At 46.8% G+C, this 27,522-nt stretch overlaps 3 protein-coding genes across 3 annotated transcripts in view; all 3 read left to right on the top strand.

Moving 5' to 3' along the window:
- Window positions 1-27,522, top strand: part of FKBP5 (FKBP prolyl isomerase 5) — a 230,794-nt gene that overhangs the window by 19,290 nt on the left and 183,982 nt on the right. The window lies entirely within an intron of this gene.
- On the top strand, window positions 9,184-11,751 carry CLPS (colipase; the record flags this gene model as incomplete). The annotated part of the gene is made up of 3 exons (XM_081294394.1): window positions 9,184-9,264; window positions 10,858-10,980; window positions 11,620-11,751. 3 exons carry the CDS (start codon window positions 9,184-9,186, stop codon window positions 11,749-11,751), a joined length of 336 nt encoding a protein of 111 aa, XP_081150520.1.
- LOC308650394 (U6 snRNA-associated Sm-like protein LSm8) lies at window positions 20,262-24,084 on the top strand (the record flags this gene model as incomplete). Its single annotated transcript, XM_081296429.1, has 2 exons — window positions 20,262-20,451; window positions 23,720-24,084. The coding sequence occupies 2 exons, from the start codon at window positions 20,262-20,264 to the stop codon at window positions 24,082-24,084; spliced, it is 555 nt and encodes a 184-aa protein (XP_081152555.1).

Raw genomic sequence — 27,522 nt, 5'->3', positions numbered from 1 at the left:
CTACTTACAATGGCATTGAATAATGTCATGCAAGATAAGCTCAAATGTCTAGATCATTGATTTAAGAGATAAAATGAAATTCAAAACCTTTATGTAGTGTGGCTCAAAGAATCAGCTTGGACTTGTTGCTACAAAATATAGGATCATTAAAGTAAGATCCAGGGATATGAGGGTGCTAAACTGCATAGCCTCAAACCCACCCCATGTTCCTGGGTCAGTAGACCAGGTCACTTCAGGAATGGGCAGACCCTTGGGCTAAAAAGTAATGTACTAAGAAGATCTGGGGTCACAAGTGTGCTCCACTGTGCCCAGCTTCGTGTGTCTTTTATAATAACACTTCTCATTGGACTGAGGGCCCACCTAGATCATCTTGTTGGATCTCCATTTTGAAAAATTCTTAATTTACTTACATCTGCAAAGAGTGTTTTTTTCTTTCTTTTTTAATATTTCACTAGTTATTGATGGACCTTTGTTTATTTGTTTACATATGATGCTGAGAATCAAACCCAGTGCCTCACACATGCGAGGCAAGCACTCTACCACTGAGCCACAATCCCAGCCCAAGAATATTTTCTCTATAAAAGATAACGTTCGTGAGTTCTTGGGAACAGAATGTGGATCTTTCCCTGTCCCCTGATTCTTGGCTAAAAGTTAATGGACTAAGAAGATCTAGTCCAAAACCTCTGGTGCTCAAAAGAATAAATCCCAAACAGTATTATGTCTCAAGGAGACCTGCAGAAATTAGTTACTTGCAATGACTTGAAAGATGAGGGGTGGTGACTCTATTTGTAATGAATGTTTGCCACATTGTTTGGTCCTGTTTTGGGCTGACCTGCATCTCAACCCCCTTCTTATTTTAGGGTGATACTCTGCTGGAGGAGAGCCCTAATGTACCTCTGCTTTCACTGTGGAACCTGAATGGGCAGGTCCCCCTTTCCCTGCCTGCTCGAGAGAGCTCTGCTGGCATGCTAGCTGGTAGAAGAGGGCCACCGCAGCATGACATCCCCACTCAGGAAGGCCCTTGGGACTTCAGGGAAAGGAAAGCTACATGGAACACAGAATTCCAAGTGCTAGTACAATCCCTGAAAGATCCACATCCATTTCCAAGAACCTGTGAACATTATCTCTTTTTTTTTTTTTTTTTTGGAAAATATGCTTTGCAGATGTAAGTAAATTAAGGATTTTTCAAAATGGAGATCCAACAAGATGATCTAGGTGGGCCCTAAATTCAATGATAAGTATTTTTTTTAATTTGTTCTTTTAATTTTTTTAATATTTATTTTTTAGTTGTAGTTGGACACAGTACCTTTATTTTATTTATTTATTTTTATGTGGTGCTGAAGATCGAACCCAGGGCCTCACACATGCTAGGTGAGAGTTCTACCGCTAAGCCACAACCCCAGCCCTGTTCTTTTTAATTATACGTGACAGTAGAGTGTATTTTGGCAAATTATACATAGATAGATTATAACTTAGTCTATTTGGGATCCCATTCTTGTGGTTGTACATGATGTGGCATTACTCTGGTCTTGTATTCAAATACAAGGCTAGGAAAGTTATGTCTGACTAATTCTACTGTCCTTCCTATTCCTCTCCCCTGACCTTCCCTTCATTCTCCTTTTAATGACAAGTGGCACAGTGAAGCACACTTCAGCAATCTGCAAGGCTGAGGCAAGAGAATTACAAGTTCAAGACCAGCCTCAGCACTTTAGCAAGATCCTGCCTCAAAATGAAATTAACAACAATGATGCTTGCCGCCAAAAGACAGAGACAGAGAAACAGACAGATATTAAAGGATATAACAGAAAAAAAAGGTGACAAGACCACAGAGTTAGATGGGGGAGTTGTGGCCACAGCCAAGGAAGGCAGCAACCACCTGAAACAAGAAGAGGAATGAGCGGGGGTGTATCAGTGCCAAGCTCACGCATAGCATGTGCCAGAGCTGGGTTCAGTCCCCAGCCCACAAAGATGGAAGGAGCAGGAGGAAGAGAAGAAAGAGAAGGAGGAGAGTGACCAAGTGGATTGTTCCCCAAATCTACTGCAGGGAATGAAGACCTGCCAACACCGTTATTCTACCGTTGGCCTCCAAAATTGTGAGAGAGGGGGCTGGGGTAAAATCGCTTGCCTAGAATGTGTGAGGCTCTGGGTTTGATCCTCAGCACCACATAAAAATCAACAAATAAAAAAAAAAAAGGTATTGGGGCTGGGGATGTAGCTCAAGCGGTAGCGCGCTCGCCTGGCATGTGTGCGGCCTGGGTTCGATCCTCAGCACCACATACAAACAAAGATGTTGTGTCCGCTGAAAACTAAAAAATAAATATTAAAAAAAATTTAAGAAAAGGTATTGTATCCACTTACAACTAAAAAAATGAAAAATAAAAAAAATTGTGAGAGAATAAACTTCTGCTGTTCCAAGCCACCATGTTTGGGGTAATTTGTTATGGCAGCCTCAGGAAACTAATACAACACCTACTCAGTAAGGAGAAAGGGCCTGAGGCACCCGTGACACCATTTTGTGGGCAGTGACTGATGGACCAGCTAGATGATCAGCATCTAAGAGGGGTAAGTTTGAAAAATTAGGTTGAGGGGGAGTGTGTGGTTGGAACTCTGGGAATAGGGCAGAACTAGAGTATGTGGGTCTTATGGGAACGTTCTCCAGCAGATTGGTACTGCAGAGGAGGCTTTCACGTGGCTCACAACAATACCAACAAACCTTGTGACCCCTGGTATGACATCCACAGCTCTCAAAACTCAATAATAAGAAAACAAACAACCCAGTTTTAATAATGGATAGAAGATTTGAACAAACACATCAAAGAAGATATATGGGTGGCAAATATGAAAAAAAATGTTTGACATCAGGAGTTAGTAGAAAGGTGTAAATTAAACAATGACACAGTGATATACACCTGTTAGAAAGGCTAAGTTAAAAAACAGCAACAACCTGGTAGCTCCAAGACAGTGAGGATGTGAAGCAACCAGAACAAATACTTTGCTTATGGGAATGTATATTGGTTCAGCCACTTTGGAAAGCTCTTAACAGACTCTCCTAGAAACCAAAACAAACTTTTGCCATATGACCCAACATCTCACTACTAGATACTTGTCCCAGAAAAATGAAAACTTGCGTTCACACAAAAACCTGAAAGTGTGTACACACTATATGTGCAGTAGCTTTCTTCATGATTGCCCAAATCTTCTGAGAAATAACATGAAGCTTCTTCAACTAGCGAGTGCATAAACACACTGTGTTTCCATCCATACAGTGGACTGTTACTGGGTGATATAAAGAAACAAACTTGGGGGGCTGGGGTGGTGGCTCAGCAGCAGAGCGCAAGCCTAGCACGTGTGAGGGCCTGGGTTCAATCCTCAGCACCACACAAAAATAAATAAATTATATTTATTTGGGCTGGGCGTGTACTCAATGGTTGAGCACAGCTTAACAGGTGCTTTGCCTTGGTTTAATCCCCAGCACCAAAAAAAAAACAAAAACAAAAAACCACAATTGTTTTTTTTTTAAAGAAGAAAAAAAACTATTGATATCCACATCAACATGCATGAACCACAAAAACATTATGCTGAGTAAAAGAGAAGAAGTCAAATCCAAAAAAAGTACATGCCATGTAATTAAATAGGAAGAACATTAAACTATAAGAAATGAAAACAAGACTGGGTGTGGTGGCGCAGGCCTGTAATCCCAGCAGCTCAGGAGGTTGAGGCAGGAGGATCACAAATTCAAAGCCAGCCTCAGCAAAAGCAAGGTGCTAAGCAACTCAGTGAGACCCTGTCTCTAAATAAAATACAAAATAGGGCTGGGAATGTGGCTCAGTGGTCAAATGCCCTTGAATTCAATCCCCCGGAACCCTCCCTTCTCCCCCAAAAAGAAAACGAATTTGTAGTTTCTAGGATCTGGTGGGCATAGATTAGTACAAAGAGGTGGTGTGAGGGGATATTTTAGGGTGATGGAAGGGCTCTGTAGTTACATGATTGCATTTGTCAAAACTCATAGATCTTTATACTTTATATTTTATACTAAAACGGGTGAATTTTATGATATTAATTATTCCTCAATATTAAAAAGTGGGGTTGCTTTTGTTGACGGGGTCTTCAATCCTGATTCTTAAGAGGGGAGAGGATGCCAATGTATGGAGGCAGCTGGAGTATGTGCGGAATTCAAGAAATGCCTGTCCTGACTCCCATAACTTCCAGAGTAAAATTAATGAAAGGAAGAAAATAATTCAGTAGCCTAACAGAGTCAGGACGATGAGGGGCGAGTAGGTCTGAGTCAATGAACAGCATAAAGAACACTAATGGGCGGAGGTGCTGATTGAGAGCAAAAGAGACAGGAGATGGGAGTAGAGGATCCAAGTTGTAAGCACCACGTCTGCCACCAGGTGGCGCCTGCAGACGCGACTCCAGCATTTACCGGGATTTTCTTCTTCGCTGTGACGTGTATACATTTATGTATCTTCCTCTCTTTTTCATTCTCCTTCGACGTGGATAACTTTACAGTTTGGGCCCCTAAGATGCACAATAGTGAGATATGATCAAGACGAAACTAGAAGAAGGCATCACACGGAGATCCTGGACTTAGAGGTGAGCCGTACCTGTGAGACCTCAAGCTGTCTCCTGCACCTGACGGGCTCACAACCTAGTGGCTTGAGCCCTACTCAGAACTGCGATGTGTTTGAAGGGAATACTGGCAAGGAGTGGAAACTATAAAATAAAGGGCAAAAAGAGTTCAGTGGATAGTGATCAGCCAGAGATATGAACTGTCATAAGAGAACAGAGAGCACACTTCAGTATCCATAACTTTAGCAGGACCAGAGGACGAGGTGAGATAAGCAGCCCCTGGGAACCCAGGAGATCATAAAGACCCCTCCCTTGCTGCCTTGAAGCCTCTGAGGCTCCACACCACACTTGATCTAATCTTGGTCAGGAGAATGGAGGGGAAGGGGCCTAGAAGGAGAAAGGCAATCTTATCACACATGCTTCACTTCCTGTCCCCACCTAAATAAAACAGAGACAGTCAGAAAAAAATTTACAAGCTGCAATTGTTACAAACCCCAATTTGTCACTTGACCCTTCTTGGGGAAGGGAATTTGTGGGTTAGGTAACCAATGGAATGGATGGGGCTCTCTACTATAGCTGTTTGCCCAGAATCTTGTGCCCTTCTTTGGGTAATAAAACCCACTCTGTTCAGAAAGGGATCACTTCCCATTTCATGAGACCCCGGGTGGGGCTGTTCACCCCAGAGTTCCACCCAGTACCGGTCCTGGGCAGGCGACTGGAGGATACAAGCTCTGTCAGCCTAAGTATGTATGTATGTATGTAAGTATGTATGGGGGATTTGTTTGGATTTGGGTTTTGTTTGTTTGTTTGTTTGGGTTTGGGGGGTTTATTGTTGTTGTTTGTTTGTTGTTTTTGGTTTTAAGACAGAGTCTCCCTCTCCTGCTGGGCTTAGGAGCTTCTCCTGCCTGGGCCTCCCAGTGCTGGGACTGTAGGCACGTACCACTGCCCTGGCCTCTCTCTGGGGAGTTTGAATCTTGAGTGGATCCCTGCCTGCTCTCTGCTCTGGCTCCATGGTTGTGGCTCCTCTGACCATGATCCAGGACTGTGAGCCCTTTTGTAGAATCGAGATGTCTATCTTTGTGACTTGGACAAAAGTAATACATTATAGAGATACAGGAGATTTTCAGGCCTTCAGGGGCAAGAGTACAACCAGCTGAGGGGAGTGAGTGTGCATGTGTGTGTGTATGTGTGTGTGTACCCAGATCCGAAAATCCATTGGGAAGTCAGCGTATGGCCAATGCTTCTCTGTGACTGACTGATCCGTCCTTCCATCCCTCTGTCAACTCATTCAGTTTCTTCATCAGCACAAAGAAAACTCCCTCCAGGGCTTCCCCACTTCCATGTAACAGACAAGCTTGAGAGGGGCTGTCAGACACAGATCTATGTCCCAGGAGGGGCCTTGGCTCAGATGCCATCCCTTCCCCTGTCCTTTGTGGTGAGGAGCAGAGATGGCTTATTTATTAGCATGGCTGCCAGAGGCTCACCCTGTACGACTGGAGTAGATCATAGAGAAGTTAAATGGCAGTCACCCAGAGGAACTCCAAGGTCACTGTGCCTCAGCCCCCCTCAACAGGAGGCATGACACCACCCCATGAATGGAAACTGACCAGGAGAAATCTTACTTTTTTTCTCTCTTTTTTGTGGTCCAGGAACTCACATGTGCTAGGCAAGCACTCTACCACTGAGCTACACCCCTACCCTGCTTTTTTTTTTCTTTTTGAGATACAGCAGCTACATTATATAGACTCGAATCATAAGCATACAACCAGATGGATTTTTGCATCTGTTTTCAGTACTCTAGATCAAGGCTGAGAACAACTCCAGCACTCTATAGAGGGCTCTCTCGGGGCCTCCTTCTCATCAATATCCCCCAGAAGGGGGATGAGAAGTGTCCCACTTTCCCAACTTTCCTCACTATCAGTGAGTTTTGCTTCTTCTTGACCTTCAGGTAGATGGATCATGCAGTCTGTGTTCTTTGTCTATGACTTTTCTTTTTTTTATCTTATTTATTTATTCTGATTAGGTATATATGACAGCAGAATACATTTCGATTCATTGTATATAACTGCAGCACAACTTTTCATTTCTCGGGTTCTATGACTTTTCATGTTCAACATTATGCCAGAAAAATTGTCCCATATGATTGAAATAAGCTCAGTTTTAATTTTTTTAAAAAAAATTTTAAATTAAAATAATTATCTCTTTAAAGACAGTCTCACTATGTGGACCAGGCTGGACTCAAAATCCTGGGCTCGGGCTGGGGTTGTGGCTCAGCAATAGCGTGCTCGCCTAGCACGTGCGAGGCCCTGGGTTCCATCTTTAACACCACGCAAAAATAAATAAATAAGATAAAGGCATTGTGTCCAACTACAACTAAAAAGTAAATATTAAAAAAAAAAAATCCTGGGCTCAGGTGATCCTCCCACCTCAGCTCTGACTACAAACGAACCCCAGTTCGTTTTTGGGGTTGTCTTTTGTTTTGGTTTCTTGAGAGGGAGAACCCCAGAAAGAAACTCTATTCATTTATCTAGCAGTGTTATGGATCAAAGCCTGGGCCTTGGGCATGCGAGGCTAGTGTTCTACCACCAATCCACACCCCCAGCCTCCAATCTCTCTTAGATTAGAAGACTGGCTAACCTTATGAGGTTTGGGTACAAAAAGTATCTAATTTTTGCTTATGTCTTGAAAGCACATAGATCTGTCAGAGCTCTCTTTGGTGTTCTTTGCATTTGTAATGGCAAAACCTCCAGTCTCGATCCTCTGGGAAGTTGGCGGTGGCCAGTTGGGGACAGGACTGGTGCATGCTCACAGCTCCTCTGGTTTCTTCTGCAACCTCCTGCCTTGACTTGGGAGAAGGCACCATGATTATCTCCCTTTGGCTCCCCTCCCACTGGCAGGGGGTGCAGATGGGAGGCAGCGGGTAGAGGAGCCAGGCTGGGCTCAGGTCAAAGTGGTTTCAAACACTGACTCCCCTAAAGTGAGAGGACAGTGTTCCTCTCTGTAAGCAGGTGGGCTTCTCTTATTTGGAGAGTCTCCTGGCTCGTTCCTCCGTGTTCCATGTCGCAGGGATGGGGGGTGAGGGAAGCAGGTGGTGTTCCAGGAGCTGAGCCCCTGACATGTAGTGGGAGCCTCCACAGGGGTTCCATATACTTTAATTTACTTGATCCTGACCTTAAGAAGTAGGAGTCATCATCACCTTGAGGTAGGTAAGGGAAAGAGGCTCGAGGAGTTTGCAAAGTTTAAATCACTCATCCAAGGTCAAGGAGCTAGTGAGTGTTGAGTTCCGAAGCCGTGCTCCAGGCAGCCCAATCTGGGGCCTCCCAGAGGGGCTGTTTTCCACCCGAGGATGGGGCAGGAAGGAGGGGGTGGTGTGTGCTCTGGCCGCAGCGCCTTGACCTGCAGGGAAGCTGCTCTGTTTGTACACCTGAGTCCACGCGGGCAGCTGCGCCCTTCCCAGCCTCCAGCCCTGCTCCCCCTGAGGTTCCAGAGACCTCCTCATTCCCATCCAAACCTTGTGACTGCTCATGCCAATGTGTGGCCTTGGGGTGGGAGGACTGGAGCCTTAACTAGAGGGATGTTGCAATTGCGAGTGCGGAGTGAGGTGGGAAGGGAAGAGGAGAGGTCGCTGGAGAAGCCCCTCCTGAGGGCCCGAACTGCTCCTGTGGGCAGCCCTCTGGAACGAGGGCAGAGGCGGTGGGCCAGATGGAGAACAGAGACCCTGGCCAGGGCTGAGGAGCTGGCCGACCCCAGGGACCTGTGCCTGCATTAGAGGCCTGGGAGGACAGGAGGCTGTGACTCCTCCTTACCTGAGCCGGGCACTGCCAAACACTGGGTTTGAGTGGGGCCAAAGGCAGGGCTGGGACTAGAGTAGAGGAGGAGAGGCACCTAGGACACAGAATGCCATCAGGCCCTCGCTCCCAGGTGCCTCTCATGCCCCACCCCAGTCCCTGCCCAGCCCAGGAGCTCAGGGTCAGAGGGCAGCTAGGACTCAACCTCCTTGCAAACCAGACCTGTTCCAAGCACTGTGCATATGGTCATATGTAACATAGGTGGAGTTTGCTAATTCTATAATTCTGTTACTTCATTCAACACATACCTGTGTGTTAGGTTGACCCTCACAGTTCTTGAAATTATCCCCATGGACAGATAAAAAGACTGAGCCAGAACAGTTAGGTAACTTGTCCGCTAACAACTTGTGCACCTAAGTATTCAAAGTCCATTATTTTTCTTTCTCTCTTTATTTATTTATTTTTTCAGGACTGAGGATTGAATCAGGGCCTTGCACATTCCTGTACCACTGAACCACACCCAGAGTACACGCTCTTAAACATAATGCAACATCGCATGTGTGCATTCCCCCCCCCTCTCTCTCTCACACACACACACACACACACACACACCCCAGATGCTGTCTAGCCACCTTATCAGGACCTCCCCGCCCCCAGCAGATTGGCCACAGCTGTGCTTCTGCTCACGGAAGGCCCTCGGGCATGCAGAAGAAGGTGGGTCACATGTGGACAAGGCCCCTTTTAAGGCCCCACCACCCCAGCTAACTCCGTCTTCTGCCACCTGACCTGCCGGCTGCTACCCACACCAGCTGTACCGCTCACCATGAAGGTTCTTGTCCTTCTGCTTGTCACCCTTGCCGTGGCCTATGCAGCTCCTGACCCCCGGGGAATCCTAATCAACCTGGTAAGGGGGTGTGCAGGGGAGGCACATCTGAGCCTCCAGGCGGGGATTTTGTGAGTTTGGATCTTGGCCTCTGATGTCCTCAGCTGGAGCTGCTCAGGGGCTCTTCTCCTTGATTGCTCGGCCCCCTCCTGCACCTCTTCCCAGGGTGCCCCCAAAAGACTTATTGACAGTTCAGACTCAGGCTCAGATATGCTCAGAGCAAGGTGGTGGCAGAGAAATGACTCTGGGCTGGGGTTGGGACCCATGGGGTCCAGACAGATGAAAAGTCTGGTGTGAGGAACTAACGACTTGAGCCAGAGCCAACCCTATGGATTCTAGTACTGACTGTAGCCCATGCCCTGGCCCCATGTTCCCATCTGGAATGCGCCCAGTTGGCCCCAAACAGGGTCTCCCCGTGGCTCCAGCTCCCACACCCAAGGCTCCTATGAAAGCTGAGACGCGTCACCCTGCGAGGCTCTCCTCCCCCGACAGGCTTTTGCATAGTGACCCAGGGGCATCCAGGACCCTCCACACCCATCCCGTCAAGAGGGAAGAAGTGTGGCACTGGGTGGCCGCTGCACCCTGGCTGTGAGGAAGCATTCTACAAAATCAGAGCCTGGAACCCTGGCTCAGAGGGTCCCATGCTCTAGAAAGCTTCACTTGTGCATGGCATGGTGGCACATGCCTGTAATCCCAGTGGCACAGGAGGCTGAGGCAGGAGGATCACAAGTTCAAAGCCAGTCTCAGTAATTTAGGGAGGCTGTAAACAACTTAGTGAGACCCTTTCTCTAAATAAAACATAAAAATGGTTGGGATGTGGCTCAGTGGTTAAGCACCCTGGGTTCAACTCCAGGTACCAAAAAGAAGAGAGAGAGAGGAAAAAAAAGAGAGAGAGAGAGAAACAGAGAGGAAGCTTCACCCGCGATCCTGGCTTCTGACTTACAGTGGTTCACTCCTATGCGCCAGATACAGTTCTGAATGCCTGGCAATAACACCGGGAGACTATTCTTATCCACCACCCTCACATGGAGAGAAGTTAAGCACCGACCTGAGTCACACAGCTGGAAAGGGGTGGCATTGGAATTGGCGCTGGGGCAGGCGAGCCCCAGGTTGTCTCACCTCCACAGGTCACAGCAGGGCAAGTCCCACACGGCAGCCACCCAGTGCCAAGGTTCTTTCGCTCCTGGCAGGGCAGGCTTGGAGGGTCCAGGATGCCCCTGTGATGCTATGCAAAAATCTGTGGGGGGGGGAGTCTTGAGGGGTGATGGACTTCAATTTTCAGACTCCTCAAAGGAATGTGGGAGCCGGAGCCACTGGGAAACCCTGTTTTGGGGTCATCTGTGCAACCTCCAGAGGGGATCACTGAGGCCCAGGGAGTTGGTAGTTACAGCCAGTACTAGAAGCCTTGGGTTCCGACCCAGCCCAGGACTGCCTCTCTGCCACCACACTGCCCACTCCTCACGTGGGTGGAGTGCAGAGAGGCCACCAGACCCAGGGGCTGGACTCCTTCACACACGCTCCTTCTGAAAGAGGTAGTGTCGGGGATGAGTGGGACGGGGGCTGGTGGCGAAGGGCATGGGGGAAGGACGCTGAGCTCACTGTCTGTCGCTGCAGGAAGATGGCGAGATCTGCATGAACAGTGCCCAGTGCAAGAGCAGCTGCTGCCAACACTCCAGCCTCCTGGGCGTGGCCCGCTGCACACACAAGGCCAGCGAGAACAGCGAGTGCTCGCCCAAGGTGGGGACTGGGGAGTTGGCAAGAGGGGACGGAGGATGGTCCTTGAGGCTTGGGATGGGGTCAAGGACCTTGAATACTGAGGGTATGAGCAGAGAGAGGTCAACAGGTGTCAAAACACAGTCCCATCTGCCACACCTCAACCCTCCTAACTGAGATGGGTGGGGCAGGGAATCCTTACTTCCATTTCATGGGTGGATAAGTAAAGACTCCCCAGAGAAATCAAGTTAGTAAGAAAGCCAGGTGTGGTGGCGCATGCCTATAATCCCAGCGGCTTGGGAGGCTGAGACAGGAGGATCACGAGTTCAAAGCCAGCCTCAGCAAAAGCAGGCAATAAGCAACTCAGTGAGACCCTGTCTCTAAATAAAATACAAAATAGGACTGGGGATGTGGCTCGGTGGTCAAGTGCCCCTGAGTTCAATCCCCAGAATCAAAAAAAAAAAAAAAAAAAAAAAAGTAAGAGTAAGTCACAGTGGAGACCAGACCTGAGCCTCTCGGGCCCACAGCGCCCCCTAGGGAAGCCATCGGGAGAAACACCCTCTGAAAAGGGAGGGGGCTGCTGGTTCTCCCTCCAGGCAGGGGGCAAATGATGCCCAAAGCAGCCCCCCACAGTCTGTGACTCCACTGGCTCTGGCTCTGCAGACAATCTATGGGATTTACTACAAGTGTCCCTGCGAGCGGGGCCTGACCTGTGAGTCGGACAGGACCATTATTGGCGCCATCACCAACACCAACTATGGTGTCTGCCTTGATGCTGGACGCTCCAAGGAGTAAGACCACCCCTGACTCCTGCACCTAGCCCGGCAGGCTGCGCAGGACCCTTCTCTTGTTTTCCATCTCTTATCTTCGGCTGGCCACCTCCTTGACCAGCACCTCTGTCACCTGATTGGGTTCTTGGCAATAAAACCTGCCTGCAAACCTTCCCTGCTCCTGTGTGTCCTTGCTGGGTCAGGGTCTCCCTTGATCCTGCATCAAGCCTTTGCCCACCAGGGCAGGTGTCCAGCAGGCCAAAGATGGAGGGAAGGGTCCAGGACCAGGAAGGATGTGCTTGAACAGATTGGGGACTAGAGACAAGGCCCCGGCGGGCCAGGAACTTCTTCATTTCTGGGAGCAATTATTCCGCTCTGGGAAGATAGGCAGCAAGAACATGTGTGCGCGCACACACACCCTCGGGCGTGGAGTTCCCTTGGCCCATATTTCCTGCCCTACATCGGAACTCTCCAGTCCCTGTCCTGGTTCTTACCTCCTCCAGGCCCGGCTTTCCGATGTGACAGCTGACACAACCACGTGTCAGACCTCCAGCACAGGGGTCAGATCCCAATTGCTCTGGGCTTACTCTCTGTCCTAGAAAGTCCTCACAATGATCCTGGGAGGGAGGTTTTATCATCTGTATTCCACAGATGAAGAGACTGAGTTTCAGAGAGATTAAGGATATTGCCCAACATAACATAAATAGACAAAGGTGTCACTCTACCCACCCAGCTCCACCCCGACCCTTTCTATGATTCCCTAATCTTTAAAATATATATATATATATATATATATATATATATATATATATATATATTTTGTTTTAGTTGTAGGTGGACACAATAACCTTTATTTTGTTTTTATGTGGTTCTGAGGATCGAACCCAGTGCCTCACACATGCTAGGCAAGCGCTCTACCACTGAGCCACAACCCCAGCCCTCCCTATTCTTTCTCAACACACAAAATGAGAAAAATGATCAGAAATTGTAGCAAATTTAATTTTTGGTCAATTCAAAAATAGTAGGGCTGAGGATGTGGCTCAGGGGTAGAGTCCTTGCCTAGCAGGCACAAGGCCCTGGGTTCGATGGCCAGCACCACACACACACACACACACACACACACACACCACAAATTGTATACCCCCCCAAAGCCATCAAACATGAGTTGCCTCACCACAATGTGCAAGCAGAAGTTCAAGGATCCGCAGGTGGTGGGGACACTGGAGAGGAGATTCACACAAAGAATAGTGGATAAGGAACAAAATAAAGTTTAGATGCTCCCCAGCCCCAGGATTTTGTAGTTCGGTGATCAATGAATCTCCTAGTAACTGAAAGCAAATGAAAGGGAATACAGAAAGAAAAAGAAATGGAGACAGACTTCAACGGATCAGTGATACCTTATTAAAAGCAGCAGAGGGACACATTTTCAAGAGGGAAAATGGTGACAGGCAATAATAAGGGTCTGAGTTTCACAGGGTTTAGAGGGGCTGAGTCCTGGCAGGAAGTGTGTTGGTTACAGCTGGAGGGAGACTTTGGGCAGGCAGGGGGACGGCTGTAGATAGGGAAAGTCAACAAGTTCAGAGCCCAGTACTCTCCCTCTCTCCTTGGGGGTTGTTATTTTCCTTCATTAACCGTGAATTTATGAGGTAGGGCTGTAGTAAGCTGTAAGTAGTAAAAAACCCAAGTAATTATAACTTAAATAGACAAGGACATATATCCCATGAACCAAGAAGTCTAGTGACAATGTGGGTGTGTGTTTGGTGGCTGGCAGGTCTTGACCCTCCCTTCACAGTTGCCAACGACTTGGTGGCAGTGCGCCTTCACCGTAGCCAAAGGCAGGAAGCGTGGAGCAGAGGGAGGGTGCGGTGGGGGCTGAGGAGTGGGACGGTTCTCAGGGTGTCCCTTCTTGTCTTTCCCCAAAGCCTCAGGCAGACTTTCCTCCATGGGGCAAAGGTTAGAACTGGGGCACCTGACCGCCTCTAGGTGCCAGAAAGGCTGAGAAGCGAAAGGGGCTTCCACACCATCTTACTCCACGGGGCGTCTCAGGCCTAGAAGGAGGGGAAGGTCAGATCACGTTTCCTGGTGCGCAGACTCAGCTCTGGGAGAGAACCACAGTCATGTCTTCTTCCTAGATCGATAGAGTGACCACTGTGCCCAGCAGTGAATTGGACTATGGAGAACATGAGGAAAATGTCCCTGATTTCCAGGAGTCACTAAAGAATTGGGCTCTGCAGAAGCAAGTGGCCAAGCTGCCCCACCCCCACCCGCCACCCTGCCCTCAGTTTCCCTCTGTTAAATCCCTTTTACTTAAAATACCTGGAGTGGTTCTTATTTAACTGCCCTGAACCTGACATTTGTGGGGGAAGCTCTCTGAGGCGTGGCTGTGCCTGGCAGAGAGGGAGAATTTTGTCATTGTGGCTGACACCTGATCACACTTGCCTTTCACCAAGCCTGGATCCCAGAGGTGCCACCTTTTCTAATTCACATGAAGATGTCACACAGGCTACAGCCTTTCACTGACACTTTCCACCTTCCTATCCTAACCCCAGGAACTCCTCATCTTGTGGTTACCTTCTTTCTAGATCTATGAGATATTCACTATGGAAGCAGGGGTGTGTGTAGCTTTGAGCTCATAAAAAAAGAAAAGAAAATCCCTGATCCTGTGGTCCCACACTGGGCCAGCCACATGTGGCTGTTGAGCACTTGAGATGTGGCTCATCTGAATGGAGATAAGTATAAGATACAAACTTGATGAAGAGGACTTATTACCAAAAAAAAAAAAAAAAAGAAAAGAATGTAAAACATCTCAAATCATGTTGAAATGATGACATTTTATATTAGCTTAGAAACAAAAATAGAGTATCAAAATTGATTCCACTTGCTTTTTTTTTAATACTAAATCTTTTTTAATATTTATTTTTTTAGTTTTAGGTGGATATAATACCTTTATTTTATTTTCATGTGGTGCTGAGGATCGAACCCAGTGCCTCACACATGCTAGGCGAGCATGCTACCAGTTGAGCCACACCCAAGCCCCCTCTTGCTTCTTTTTATTTTTTGAATGTAGCTATTAGAAAATTTAAATTATAGCCTGCTTTTTATTCCACTGGGCAATGCTGCAGAGACTCCCGGAGCTGCGGCTTCTCAGCCCAGGAGAGGCACAGCCGCGGCTCAGAGAGCTCCCCCCACAACTGTCCCTGGACTTCGGCGGCAGGGCCTCTCCCAGGGACCACTCTTCCCATGGGGGCAGCAGAATCTCCACTGTTTGTGAAGGGGTCCCCAATACACCGCAGTGGCATGAATATTTTGAGCTCAAGGCTTTTGGCAGTAGGCTCTTTTCTGAACTTCGTCATTGGCCTAAAGCAGAGCTTCCCGAAGAAATGGATGCTCATCAATCCCACCCCAGGTCCTCCTGGGAACCAGGGCAGGTTTTCTTCTCACCACAAAGAAGGGGCATCGCCGAGTAGATGTCTATAAGCCAAATCCCACCCGCCTCCTAAAGCCACGTTTTTCTATGAACATTATGAATAAAAACCTGCCGTATCTCTTGCAAGTGTATCTTCTGTTTTTTTAATTGTCAAGGCCCCATTCTCTGAAGCCGAGAGTAGTTTTTTTCTTAGCGACACATGGAAATGGGTTCATTGTGTCAGAAACATGCCTTTCCCTTTTTCCCTATTTAAAAAATGTCATCTGAAGTTAACAACGTTTTTTAAAGAACATGTACGACTTGAGGGTTTTTAAAAGGCATATTATGTCCCTGGATGAAAATACTCAATAGTGGGGGCTGGGGATGTGGCTCAAGCGGTAGCGCGCTCGCCTGGCATGCGTGCGGCCCGGGTTCGATCCTCAGCACCACATACCAACAGGGATGTTGTGTCCGCCGAGAACTACTAAATAAATATTGAAATTCTCTCTCTCTCTCTCTCTCTCTCTCTCTCTCTCTCTCTCTTTAAAAAACAATACTCAATACTGCAAAAGTCTAAAATTTCCCCAAATTGATTTTTTTGGGGGAGCAGGTTTATTGAGGATTAAACCCAGTGTAACCATTGAGCTACATGTGTAGTCCTTTTTATATGTATTTATTTATTTTGATATGCAGGATCAAACCCAGGGGCACTTAAACCTGAGCCACATCCCCAGTCCTTTTAAAATACATTGTATTTGGAGACAGGATCTCATTGAGTTGCTTAGGGCCTCCCTAAATTGCTGAGGCTGCCCTTGAACTTGTGATCCTCCTGCCTCAGCCTCCCAAGTTACTGAGATTACAGGTGTGCACCACTGTACTGGGACAAATTAATTTTTTTAAAAAAACTGTATATACTTAAGATGTACCACATGTTGATTGGATATACTTATCCTGCTATATACAACACGGATGTGATTACTGAAAAGAAAGTGACCACAACACTCAGAGCAACCAAGAGATCTTTATTGCAGCAATGCAACAGAGGAGAAAAGAGAGAGAGGAGAGAGAGAGAGAGAGAGAGAGAGAGAGCAAGAGAAATAGCAAGAGAGATAGAGAAAGCAAGAGAGAGGGGCCCAGCAGGAGGGAGTTTTTATAGCCCAAATCTAATGAGGTTTCTGGGTCTGCAAGCTGCCTTGTTGGCACAAGGGGGGTTACGTGTTCGGCCTTGAGCAGGGGGTTGAGTGTTCAGCCTTGAGCGGGGACTTGGGCTTTTAGACTTGAAGCAAATAGTTGATAAAGAACCAGACAGAGGGTTTGAGAGGCCAGGTCATCCTGCAGCAAACTTTGTTTGGCATGCCCTGCAGACAGCTTACTCAGCCTGTCCTGCACCTAACAATTACTACTGCCAAACAAATTAACATACCCAGCCATCATCCTAAATAGTTTTCTCCCTACCTACTTTCCTTTCTTTCTTCCTTTCTTTTTTATTTTACAGTAAGAGTACCTAAAATCTGCTTTCTTAGCAAATTATCCACATATAGTACAATATCATTAGCTGCAGTCCTCATGTGGTACCCGATTTATTCACTCTGTGTAGCTGCAACTTTGTACCCTCTGGCCTCCATCTTCCCATTTCCCCTCACACACCACCACTCTCCTTATAATCACTGTTTTGCTTTGTATTTTCTGTACTGGATTTATTTGTGTTTATTTATTTATTTTTAGACTGCTCATGTACGTGAGATCAGGCATGTATTTCTTTCTGGGTCTGACTTCTTTCACTAAACATAATATCCTCCAGTTTCATCCATACTGTTGCAAATGGTAGGGCTGAATAATATTTTTTTTTGGTTAGGGCTGAATAATATTCCATTGTATATGTGCAGCATGGTTTCTTTATCCATTGTCCATCAGTTGTTTCTATAGCTTGGCTATTGTGAGAAGTACTGCAATGAACCTTGGGAATACGACTACCCATAGAAGTAATGGCTTTTCCTTTGGATGTATACCCAGAAGTGGAATTGCTGGATCACATGGTAGTTTCATTTTTAATTTCTTTTTTTTTTTTTTAATATTTATTTTTTAGTTCTCGGCGGACACAACATCTTTGTTGGTATGTGGTGCTGAGGATCGAACCCGGGCCGCACGCATGCCAGGCGAGCGCGCTACCGCTTGAGCCACATCCCCAGCCCTCATTTTTAATTTCTTTAGGGACCTCCTTACTGTTTTCCACAGTGGCTACACCAATTTACATGCCACCAACTGTTTCCAAATATTCCCTTTTCTCTTCACCCTCTCAAACCCTGTTTTTCTGATAAAAGCCATTCTTACTAAAGTGAGGTGATATCTCTATAGCTTTTAAAAAATATTTTTTAAGTTGTAGATGGACACAATACTTTTTTTTTTATTTATTTATTCTTATGTGGTGCTGAGGATGGGCCTCACACATTCTAGGAGAGTGCTCTATTGCTAAGCCACAGCCCTAGTCCTCAATATAGTTTGAATTTGCCTTTCACAGATCATTAATGATATTGAGCACCTCTTTATGTACCTGTTGTCATTTTTATGTCTTCTATGGAGAAATATCTATTCAGATCCTTTGCCCATTAATTCATTTTTTTCTATTGAGTTGTGTGAGCTCCTATAATTTTTTTTTCTTCTGAGTTGGGTGAGCTCCTATAAGTTGCATGTTAACCCCTTATCAGACACACAGTGCTCACATATTTTCTCCTAATCTCTATGGAGCCTGCTTTGTTACTTTGTTGATTGCTTCCTTTGTTGTGCATAGATGTTTTAGTTTGGTGACGTCCCACTTGTTTATTTTGGCTTTTGTTGCCCATGCTTTCCGTGTCCTATCCAAAAAAATCCTTGCCGGGACCCATATTCTGTAGTCTCCCCGATATGCTTTCCTCCAGCAGCTTTAGAGTTTCGGGTCTTACTTGTAGTTGATTTTGTGTGTGGTGTGAGACAAGATTCCACTTTCATTCTTTTGCATGTAAGTGTCCGGTTTTCCCAGCACCATGTATGGAGTAATGATGCCCCCTGGTATCTTATGTGTCTGTCCCCTGTGGAAAATTAGTGGAAGTGGGCCCTCTAGGCTTGGGCATTTTTGTGAGTTCTCTTACTCGTTAAGACTTTGGATGTTCTTGGAGGCTAGGTTCCTAGCTGGCCACTTCTCCTTCCAAATTGTTTCATTGACTTCCTCGGAGGCCAGAGTCACATAGCATTGGGACAGTCCACAGGCCATCTGGTACATTCCGTAAGGCTCTCATAGTCGATGACAGCACGATTTAAAGGGGTGCTCTAGGTACACCCACAGCTTGTACTTCAACTTCTGAGCCCTTATCTTAAGCGCCATATCCCAGATAGGACGCCGGACTCAGCTCTGGGGTGTATTTAATCAGGTGTGTCTGTCTATGGAACCTTATCTAAAGTTGTCATCTCCAAAATGTAACCCCAATATATCAGGGCTGCCTGGAGGCCTGTCTCCACTGAGGATGCACTTGGCATAAATAAGCAAGCTCTCACGGGACTCTAAAAGCCTCTGAGCACCCAGCAAAACTTCCTGAGCCCCTCTGGACTCCTTCTGTCCCACCCCATGTTCTGCAGCTGGTGTGCCAATCTTTCTTTTCTCATTCTCTTTCCTTGGCTCTCCTTTCTCATCCTGCCTCCCAGAAGGTTCAGGTTCATGAGTTTCAAATTGTGTGACCCTGAGCATGTGGGTTTCCCCACAGGTCAAAGAGGGGTGGTGGAGCACAGCCTCCTCAGAGGTGTGTGGTAGGGTTAGAAGAGCGACCTGCCCGCAGCCCAAGTACTCAGGAAACCGTGGCAGGTCTTTGTACACGTGTATATTTCATTACTGTCTTTCACATTTTTGAAATTTCAAGTCAAGGGAACCAAGAGACCAAGTATAACCTGGGCTTTCAGAAGCTAGATTATGGGATGGGGTTGGGGTTGGAGGGGATCTTAGCTCTCCTCTGGGGGACTTTGATTCATGCCCCAACTGGAGAAAGACCCCAAGCCCAAGAGTATTTCTTCTTGCTTCGCCCCCTCATCCTCTTCTAACCCCCCAACAACCTGTACCACCCCTGCCCAGCTCAGCAGGCAGCCAACACTGAACATTCTTTATTTCAGCAGTGGGACATCATTGTCCCTCCTGTCCCCTGCCAGCAAGGCTCTGGGGCCGGAGGAGGAACACAGAGTTCTGAGTAGGCAGGAGGGTGGGCCGCAGAGGAGGACAGCATTAGAACCATGTTTTCTCAAGAGTCTTCTGATTTACATATTTCTCACAACTGCCGTAGATGAGTTTAAATGTTTTCTGATTCTTCGGGAATATACAAGTCAGGTTTGAATGGCAGGGACACTCCTTATACAGGCCAAAGAAAATCTGGAAAAAGCAGGACTTTGACCTTAACCTTGACGTTGCTTCTCCTCTCATTCCTGGGGAGGGGGATCCCCTAGCCCACTCCAGCTCTGCTCCCAGGTCCAACTGGTTGGCCAGGGCAAGAAACCTGGGGATAAAGGACCCCTAGGGCTCCTCACCCCGCTGTTCAGAGTCCTAAGTTGCCCTCTCCGGGGTGATCCTGGAGTCGCCCAGGGCCCACAAGCTGGACCCAGGCAAAGCCTTGCTTGTCAACTCACCTTCCTAAGTCCATGAACCCCAAGTGAGGCCCTCATGTCTTCTTAAATCCCTTCATGGACAAATCAACCCCTCTCTGCACACCCAGCTGGGAGGCCGCCTCAGCCCATCTCCAATCAGGAACACCTGGGGCCAGAGCAGGTCCTGGACCCGGGAGGGGATCAGGGCACAAGACCCACCAACAGCCCGCCTCTATTGCGCTACCCTTGGGGACAGGAACACAGCTGGAGACTGAGGCATGCCTTCCCTTTCCCGCATCCGGGACCCCAGCCTCTGGGGTGAGCTTCCACCTCAGGTGGGTCCACAGGTCCCCAGACAGCTTGTACTTATGGCCCATGAGGAGAATTCCTGGCCCGGGTCATTGCTGCCACCTCCTCTGCCCCCTTCCCAGGAATTTGGTCCTCCCGGGTTCCCTCCTCTGCTCTCTCCTCACGCCCTCTAGGGGCCGACACCCACCTGCGTTTGACACTTGCTGCCCTCAGACCCCAACATGGTGCAGTGCGACTCGCAGTTGTCATCTGCCTTGCGGCAGCACCTGCTCTTACAGCCCTGGTTCCGAAAGCAGATGTTTCCGTTCTCCTGCGGGGAGACCAGCCCCCTTAGGTCCCGGCCCGCAAGCGGCTCCCCACAGCCCAGCCCAGCTTCCCCCATCCCGGCTCCCCCACCGCCCACTGTGCCAGGCACCTTGGGGTCTCGCTGGGTCAGAGGGGAGGGGGTTGTCTGTCTAGCTGGGAACAGAAGGACACTGCAGGCCAGGCCTGTCCCTGTAGGGGACTACACAGGTTTTTAAATATTTAAATATTCAAAATAGGTTGCTTCTCTCTCTCTCTCTCTCTCTCTCTCTCTCTCTCTCTCTCTCTCTCACACACACACACACACACACACACACACACACCACGGGAATCAGACTTTCCTGCCTATGCTCAGGCACTGCTTACTCCTGCATAGGCAGGAGCCTTCTGTCCTGTGAACTACTTACCCTTCCATCTGAGCTTGACTGTCACCTTCACACCCCCTCCCAACATTAGTGACCCCCAGTGCTGGGGCTTAGCACATGACATCATCTATCATCACCACCCTTCATCTCTCTGTTGGAAAATTTCAGTGGTCATTCAGAGAACAAACATTAGTCAGACACCGTGGTACACGCCTGTCAAACCAACAGCTCAGGAGGCTGAGGAGAAAGATCACAAGTTCAAAGCCTCAGCAATTTAGTGAGGCCCTAAGCAACTTAGTGAGACCCTGTCTCTAAATAAAAACATAAAAAGGGGTGGTGATGTAACTCAGTGGTCAAACACCCCTTGGTTCAATCTCCAGTACCAAAAAAAAAAAAAAAAAGAGCAAATTAAGCCAGCCATGATGCACACCTGTAATCCTGTAATCCCAGCAACTCTGGAGGCTGAGGCAGGAGGAGTGAAAGTTTGAGGCCAGCTTCAGCAATTTTGTAAGGCCCTAAGCAACTCAGCAAGAATCTGACTCAAAATAAAATATAAAAAGGACTGGGGACGTGGCCCAGTGGTAGAGCAGCCCTGGGTTAAATCCCTAGTACAAACAAAACAAAACTCTCATCTTCTGCTAGAACCTCAGCTCCAGGAGAGAGGGGTCTCTCTCTTTGAGCTTCCTGTTCTCTGCTCTTCCCCCCCTAGGACTAAACTCCTCACACACTGCAGGTGTTGAACACACAATAGCTGAAGACACAGGAGGACACTGCTACTTTGGTCTTTCTATTTCTCTGCTTTCATTGTGGTGTCCACTGCCACCTTTGGCCATTCCTTGAATGCAGAGGCATATTCCTCCACCTGGAATGCTGCAGATCGCTGCCTTGCTCCTGCCTTGGAAACCTGTACTTCCTGTCCGTCTTTGCTTAAATTCCACTTTGTTAGGAAAGTCTTCCCTGCACAGCTCCACAAGAGTAAGGTGTTTAACTGTCTTGTTCACAGCTCTCTCCTATTTTTTTTTTTTTTTACATCTAGTAGGTATTCAATAAAATGTGTTGGGTCACCTGAACAGGGGGCAGGGCACCGCATCACATCTACCTCTGAGGTGGCAGCTCCCAGGCACCACCACAGCTCAGCTCCTTGGACCAGGGTGTTTTCTTTTTCCTCCGGGACACCCCTCCCCCTTCTCAAACACAAACCTCCCAGGCCTTAGGATAGTGGCAAAGGAGTGTCGCCCTCCAGCTTTCTTACCAAAGGTGGTTTTGGTGCCAGGAAAAATGAGCTCCTGTTGACAAGGAGGAGGAAGGAGAGGAAGAATAGCAGCTGTGGCAGTAGCATCACCTCGAGGTAATAGTGGCTTTTCTAAAGCCCAGCTAAGTACTCAGCACCTGCTTGCTGTATGACAGCCCTCAGGGCCTGAGGGGTGAATGCCCCGTCCTAAGATTAATGGGAGAGAAAGGAGCTCTGGTCCCCAGCCCAAACCAATGAGGAACAAGCAATGGGCATGAGACGGCAGCTCCCCTAGATTGGCAATGGCATCCTGGACCCTTTGCTGTGCTCGCCTAGCTGCCAGAAGAGTCCTCTAATCTGTGCCCTTGGGCTTTAGCGCTAGCACTTATGGGTTCAAATCCTATCTCAGCTGCTCACTGGCTGTGCAGCTGCTCAAGAAAAGTTGCAAGACGTTCATCAAAGCCACAAAACTATTATTAAATTACAGAAGATTAGATTCTATCTTTCATCTTTCTGTTCCCTTTCCCTAGATCCTTCAGTTAGAATTTCAGGAACTTGGGGCTGAGGTTGTGGCTTAGTGGTGGTGTGCTCGCCTAGCATGCATGAGGCACTGGGTTCGATTCTCACCACCACATAAAAATAAAGACAATAAAGTCCATCAACAGGGCTGGGGATGTGGCTCAGGCGGTAGCGCGCTCGCCTGGCATGCGTGCGGCCCAGGTTCGATCCTCAGCACCACATACCAACAAAGATGTTGTGTCCGCCGAGAACTGAAAAATAAATATTAAAAAAAAAAATTCTCTCACTCTCTCTCCTCTCTCACTCTCTCTTTAAAAAAAAAAAAAAGTCCATCAACAACTAAAAAATACTAAAAAAAAAAAAAAAAAAAGAATTTCAGGAACTGCCTCCCTGCAGAAAATCCAGTACTTCTGTAGGTCTTTGTGACCAGCACAAGAATTATACACCCAGAATGCACAATGAGTGGGTTGTGCTGGCAGATGATCAGGACAAAGTGCACTGAGTCTTGGGAACAGGAACAGACAGTGATACCAAGGGAGGAACAGCAAGAGACATTTGACGTACATTAGTCAGGGCAAGTGAGATAATGCTGCAGTGACAAACTACCCAGAAATTGCACAGGCTAAGCACACAAAAAATGTCTGCTGTGAGTCCAGGGAAGCTGTTCCATAATCCAGGCCTCTCACCTTCTGGTTCCCTGGCCATGGTAAGGGGATAAAATTGGAGAATCACAAATTTTCTGGGTTCCTGGCTGAGGGTGAAATCAACCGTCAAGGGACTGAGGATCAATGAGAACTTTGTTGTTTGCAGGTCATAGAACCCCAACCCAAACTGGTTGAGGAAAAACATGAAATTTATTGGCTCATGTAACTTTAAAAAGTCCAAGGGTCAAGCTATCTGGTTCAAGGTACGGCTTGTTCCAGAAGATCGAGAGAAAGATACTAGAACCTGCTTCTCCTCTGCTCTTTTTTAGCTTCCTCCTGAATCCAAACGGTGAAAAAAATGGCTGCCAATAACCATAGACCCATGTTCTCCCACGTTCAAGTCTAGTGGAAGAAAGAGTATCTTATCTTTGTAACACTTATAAAAAAAAAAGTCCTAGGCTTTGTTTTGATTGAACAAACTGGGCTATGTGTCCCCACTGAACCTACGGCTACCCAGAGAACCAACTTCTATCTAGAGGATTCTGTGATGGGATGTAGGTGAAGCTTGGCTCAGTCAAGAGAGTGGTTTCAGTCACCTGCACCACTTTGTTGCCCAGGACCTCCAGGGAGGGAGCCTGACTCCACTTTGGAGAACTCCATCAACTCAACTGTCGCTGTTATTACTTCTGATGGGAGGATGATTGTGGGAACACTGAAAGATTTTGAACAGACCATTAATTCGACTCTGGATGAAAGCCAGGACGGAGTGTTCAGCTCTTCACAGGGAGTAGAACAAGCAGTACTAGGGCTTGACATTGTAAGAGGTGACAATGTTGCAGTCATTGGAGAAATCGATGAAGAGACAGATTCTGCACTTGACTTGGGGAATATTCCAGCAGAACCTCTAACCTGTGTAGCACACACAGGGAAAACTACCTGCATTGCACAGAATCTGAATCTGTACAGAAACCAATTTTTCTGAGGAAGATGTTTGGAATTTTTAGGATTGTGTAATTGTGAATTCTGACTTCACATTGATTTACTGGAATATGTAAATTAAAATATCTCTACGTTTTTATTGAAAAAAAATTTTACCTAAATTAAAAAAAAAAAGAGAGAGAGAGAGTGGTTTCCTTAAAAAAAAAAAAAAAATCAGTATCCTGAAGAGGAAGGGAGCAATGATGGATCTTGGGGATGCAAAATCATTAGATGATATGGCAAATGGGAATTTATAGGGAAATAAGCACTGTATCTAATTTAAAGCAATGAAAAATGTTCACAGGTGCTGGGGATGTGGCTCAAGCAGTAGCACGCTCGCCTGACATGCGCCGGGCGCTGGGTTCGATCCTCAGCACCACATAAAAATAAAATAAAGATGTTGTGTCCACCAAAAACTGAAAAATAAATATTAAAAATTCTCTCTTTCTCTCTCTTCTCTCTCTCTCTTTAAAAAAAAAGAAAAAGAAAAATGTTCACAGCACAACTTTTACTTCATGTTTTCAGTCTTTATTTCTTTTGTATTGGGGATTGAACCCAGAAGCATTCTACCACTGAGCCACATCCCCAGCCTGTTTTTGTATTTTATTTAGAGACAGGGTCTCACTGAGTTGCTTAGAGCTTTGCCAAGTTGCTGAGGCTGGCTTTGAACTCACAATCCTCCTGCCTCAGCCTCCCAAGCCACTGGGATTACAGGCATGAGCCACAGCTCCGGGCTTCAGGCTTCATTGATTATAAATTTTATAAATGTATGGGTAAGATCTTTTATAATTCACTACCTACTTCAGCTCTCTTTCTAAAGCAACTATGTTTCGAATGAATTCTATCCACTCAAGGAGGGCTCAGTGTTTTAGAGTCAGGTTTGCCTACACTTGGAAGGTTTCCTTCTCTACCAGTCAATGTCCAGTCAGGAAAACAGAAAGTACTCTAGGTGTTCGAAGCAGAGAGAATTTAACATAAGGAAATGGCTGCACAGGTGATGGAGTCACTGAGAAACCAAGCAGGATGGTGAAGTGACTTGAAGGTGAACAACAGCGGGAAGACACCAGAGGCCCTGTGACAGGGAACCCTGTGGTAGACAACGTGAATGGAGTCAGGTGGTGGGCAGAGGAGGGACTATGCTGACAGAGAAGCCAAGGAGCTCAAGGCCAGTGACATCACTTGAAGTATAGGGCAGGGAGGGGGAGAACTATCCCACAGTCACCCCTTGTGCCTTTGATCCTCAGCCAGTCCTAGAAGCCCAGGCACAAAGAAGACTGGGAAATGTAGTTCCTGAGGGGAAAGAGCAGAGTAGAGAGTGTGTACAGGCCTGTAATCCCAACTCCCTGAGAAGTTGGGGCAGGGGGAGAGCAAGTTCAAGACAAGCCAGATCCTGTCTCAAAATAAAAAATAAAAAGAGCCGGGGTGTAGTGCAGTGGTAGAGCACTCACCGGGCATGGACATGGCCCTGGGTTTGATCCCCACTATCACCAACCAAAAAAAAAAAAAAAGAAAAAGGCAGAGCAGGCAGAGGATGAAGAGGCAGTGAAGAGGCGGTCGCTCAGCACACCTTTCTTCCCACCACCATAGGCCAGGAGTTGCCAGTTTTCCATCTCGTCCAGCTTCTGTCCTTCTCCCACTGAGTAAGTCTGCCTCTCAGGGTGGGGTGTGTGTGTGTGTGTGTGTGTGTGTGTGTGTGTGTGTGTTTGCTGTTTTTTTTTTTTTTTTTTTTTTTTTTTAAATAGGGGGTTTGGGATGTCAATCTAAAATGAATGACAGAGCAACTCTCCAAAGAGTGTATTCAGGAATCACAAAGAATCAATTCAGGATATGTGGCCGCAACAGTGGGAAGTTTTTACCGGCAGAAATGAGACACAAGCTGAAACAGAAACTACTGGTTGTGGGAGCTTATCACAGAAGGTGGCTTTCGTTCATTGATGGTACTAGCTTTTGCTAGGAGAGGGTCTTCATAAAAGAGGCTTAACTAGAAATTTCTGGCTTGGGAAAGACTTTCATGGCAGTTCCTATTATAGGCATACATGTGTGGGGCCTTCATGGCCCCCCAGCCCATTTTGTTAGAGTTTGACATAAGTTACTCCATTTTGGTACCAACAACTTGCACAGATATAGCTCAGTGGTAGAGTGCTTGCCTAGGATGTACAAGGCCCAGGGTTCAATCCTCAGGGTTAGCACAAAACGACTGAGCTGGGTGCAGACTACACAGATCAGCAAGCCTTTATTCAGCGGTGGAGTCATGCATCTGGTGGACACGCTTTCTTGCTGGAAAATGAGCCACTGGCCAAAGGAGGAATCTGTGCTTACACACGTTACATTGAGAGGTGACTTCATTATTGACAGAGTGTGTCAGTTTGGACACTCAGGAAACAGGTGTGTGAGAATTTGAAATTTGTTTTGACTGGCAATGCTTTTACTTGGGAAAGAACAGGGGGTCTGGGGGTCAGTGTTCAATGCATGTTTCTTTCCCTTCAGGGTCCCATTGTACTGTCCCTGGATAAAGATCTATCTGGAGAAGGATCAATGCTTTGGTTTCCTCCCAGAGATTGTCACTCTAGGCTTGATGGGTATCACCTTCCCAGGGATTGCCCTGTCACTGGAAGAGGTTATCTTGAGAACAGGAACAGACAGGCCACACTATTCTGGGGTTTGTCATTTTCCATATTTTACACTCAGTACCACAAAAACAAAAGGAAAAAGGAGATGATTTTGTGCAGAACTGTAGGTCAGTGCCAGTATTCTGAGCACATTTAAAGTAGAATAAGCTAGAATGTTCTCTAGGTTAAGTGTATTAAGTGAATTTTCAACTTATGAGACTTTCCATGTACAATGGGTTTATTGGAATGTGACCCCATCCTACCTCAAGGAGCATCTATATCATCATGTGGGCAGGGTGGGGGGGCTCAGCAGGGGGCCAAGCATGACAATGGAAGGAGGTGGAAGAAGAGCCACACTGACCCTGCAGAGCCTCCTCAGGACAGTTCTTGAACTCACTTCAGCCCTCATTTGAGTGTGTGTTTGTTTCTGCAGCTATAAATTTGTATCTTGATACACACAGGTTTGGGTTTGGAAATGATCTTCATGTCTATCCACAGGGAAATAGTGAAGTAAAATATAGTCCATCTGATTAAAAAATTTAAGGCAGTAATTAATGTTCTTGAAAAGACTCTGATACCATGGGGAAAATGATCAAGATATAACAGCAGGTGAGGGTGGTGGCTCAGTGGCAGAGCACATGCCTAGCATGTGTGAGGCACTGAGTTCGATTCTCAGCAACACTTAAAAATAAATAAGTAAAATAAAGGTCCATCAACAACTAAAAATATAATTTTTTTTAAAAAAATTTTTATTTGTTTTAATTAGTTATACATGACAGTAGAATGCACTTACATACTTTGATATATCATACATAGATGAGATATAATTTCTC

Source organism: Spermophilus citellus (genome assembly GCF_964194105.1).
Source record: "Spermophilus citellus genome assembly, chromosome: 5".
Classification (NCBI taxonomy): Eukaryota; Metazoa; Chordata; class Mammalia; order Rodentia; family Sciuridae; genus Spermophilus; species Spermophilus citellus.
This window is presented reverse-complemented; position numbering and strand designations above follow the sequence as displayed.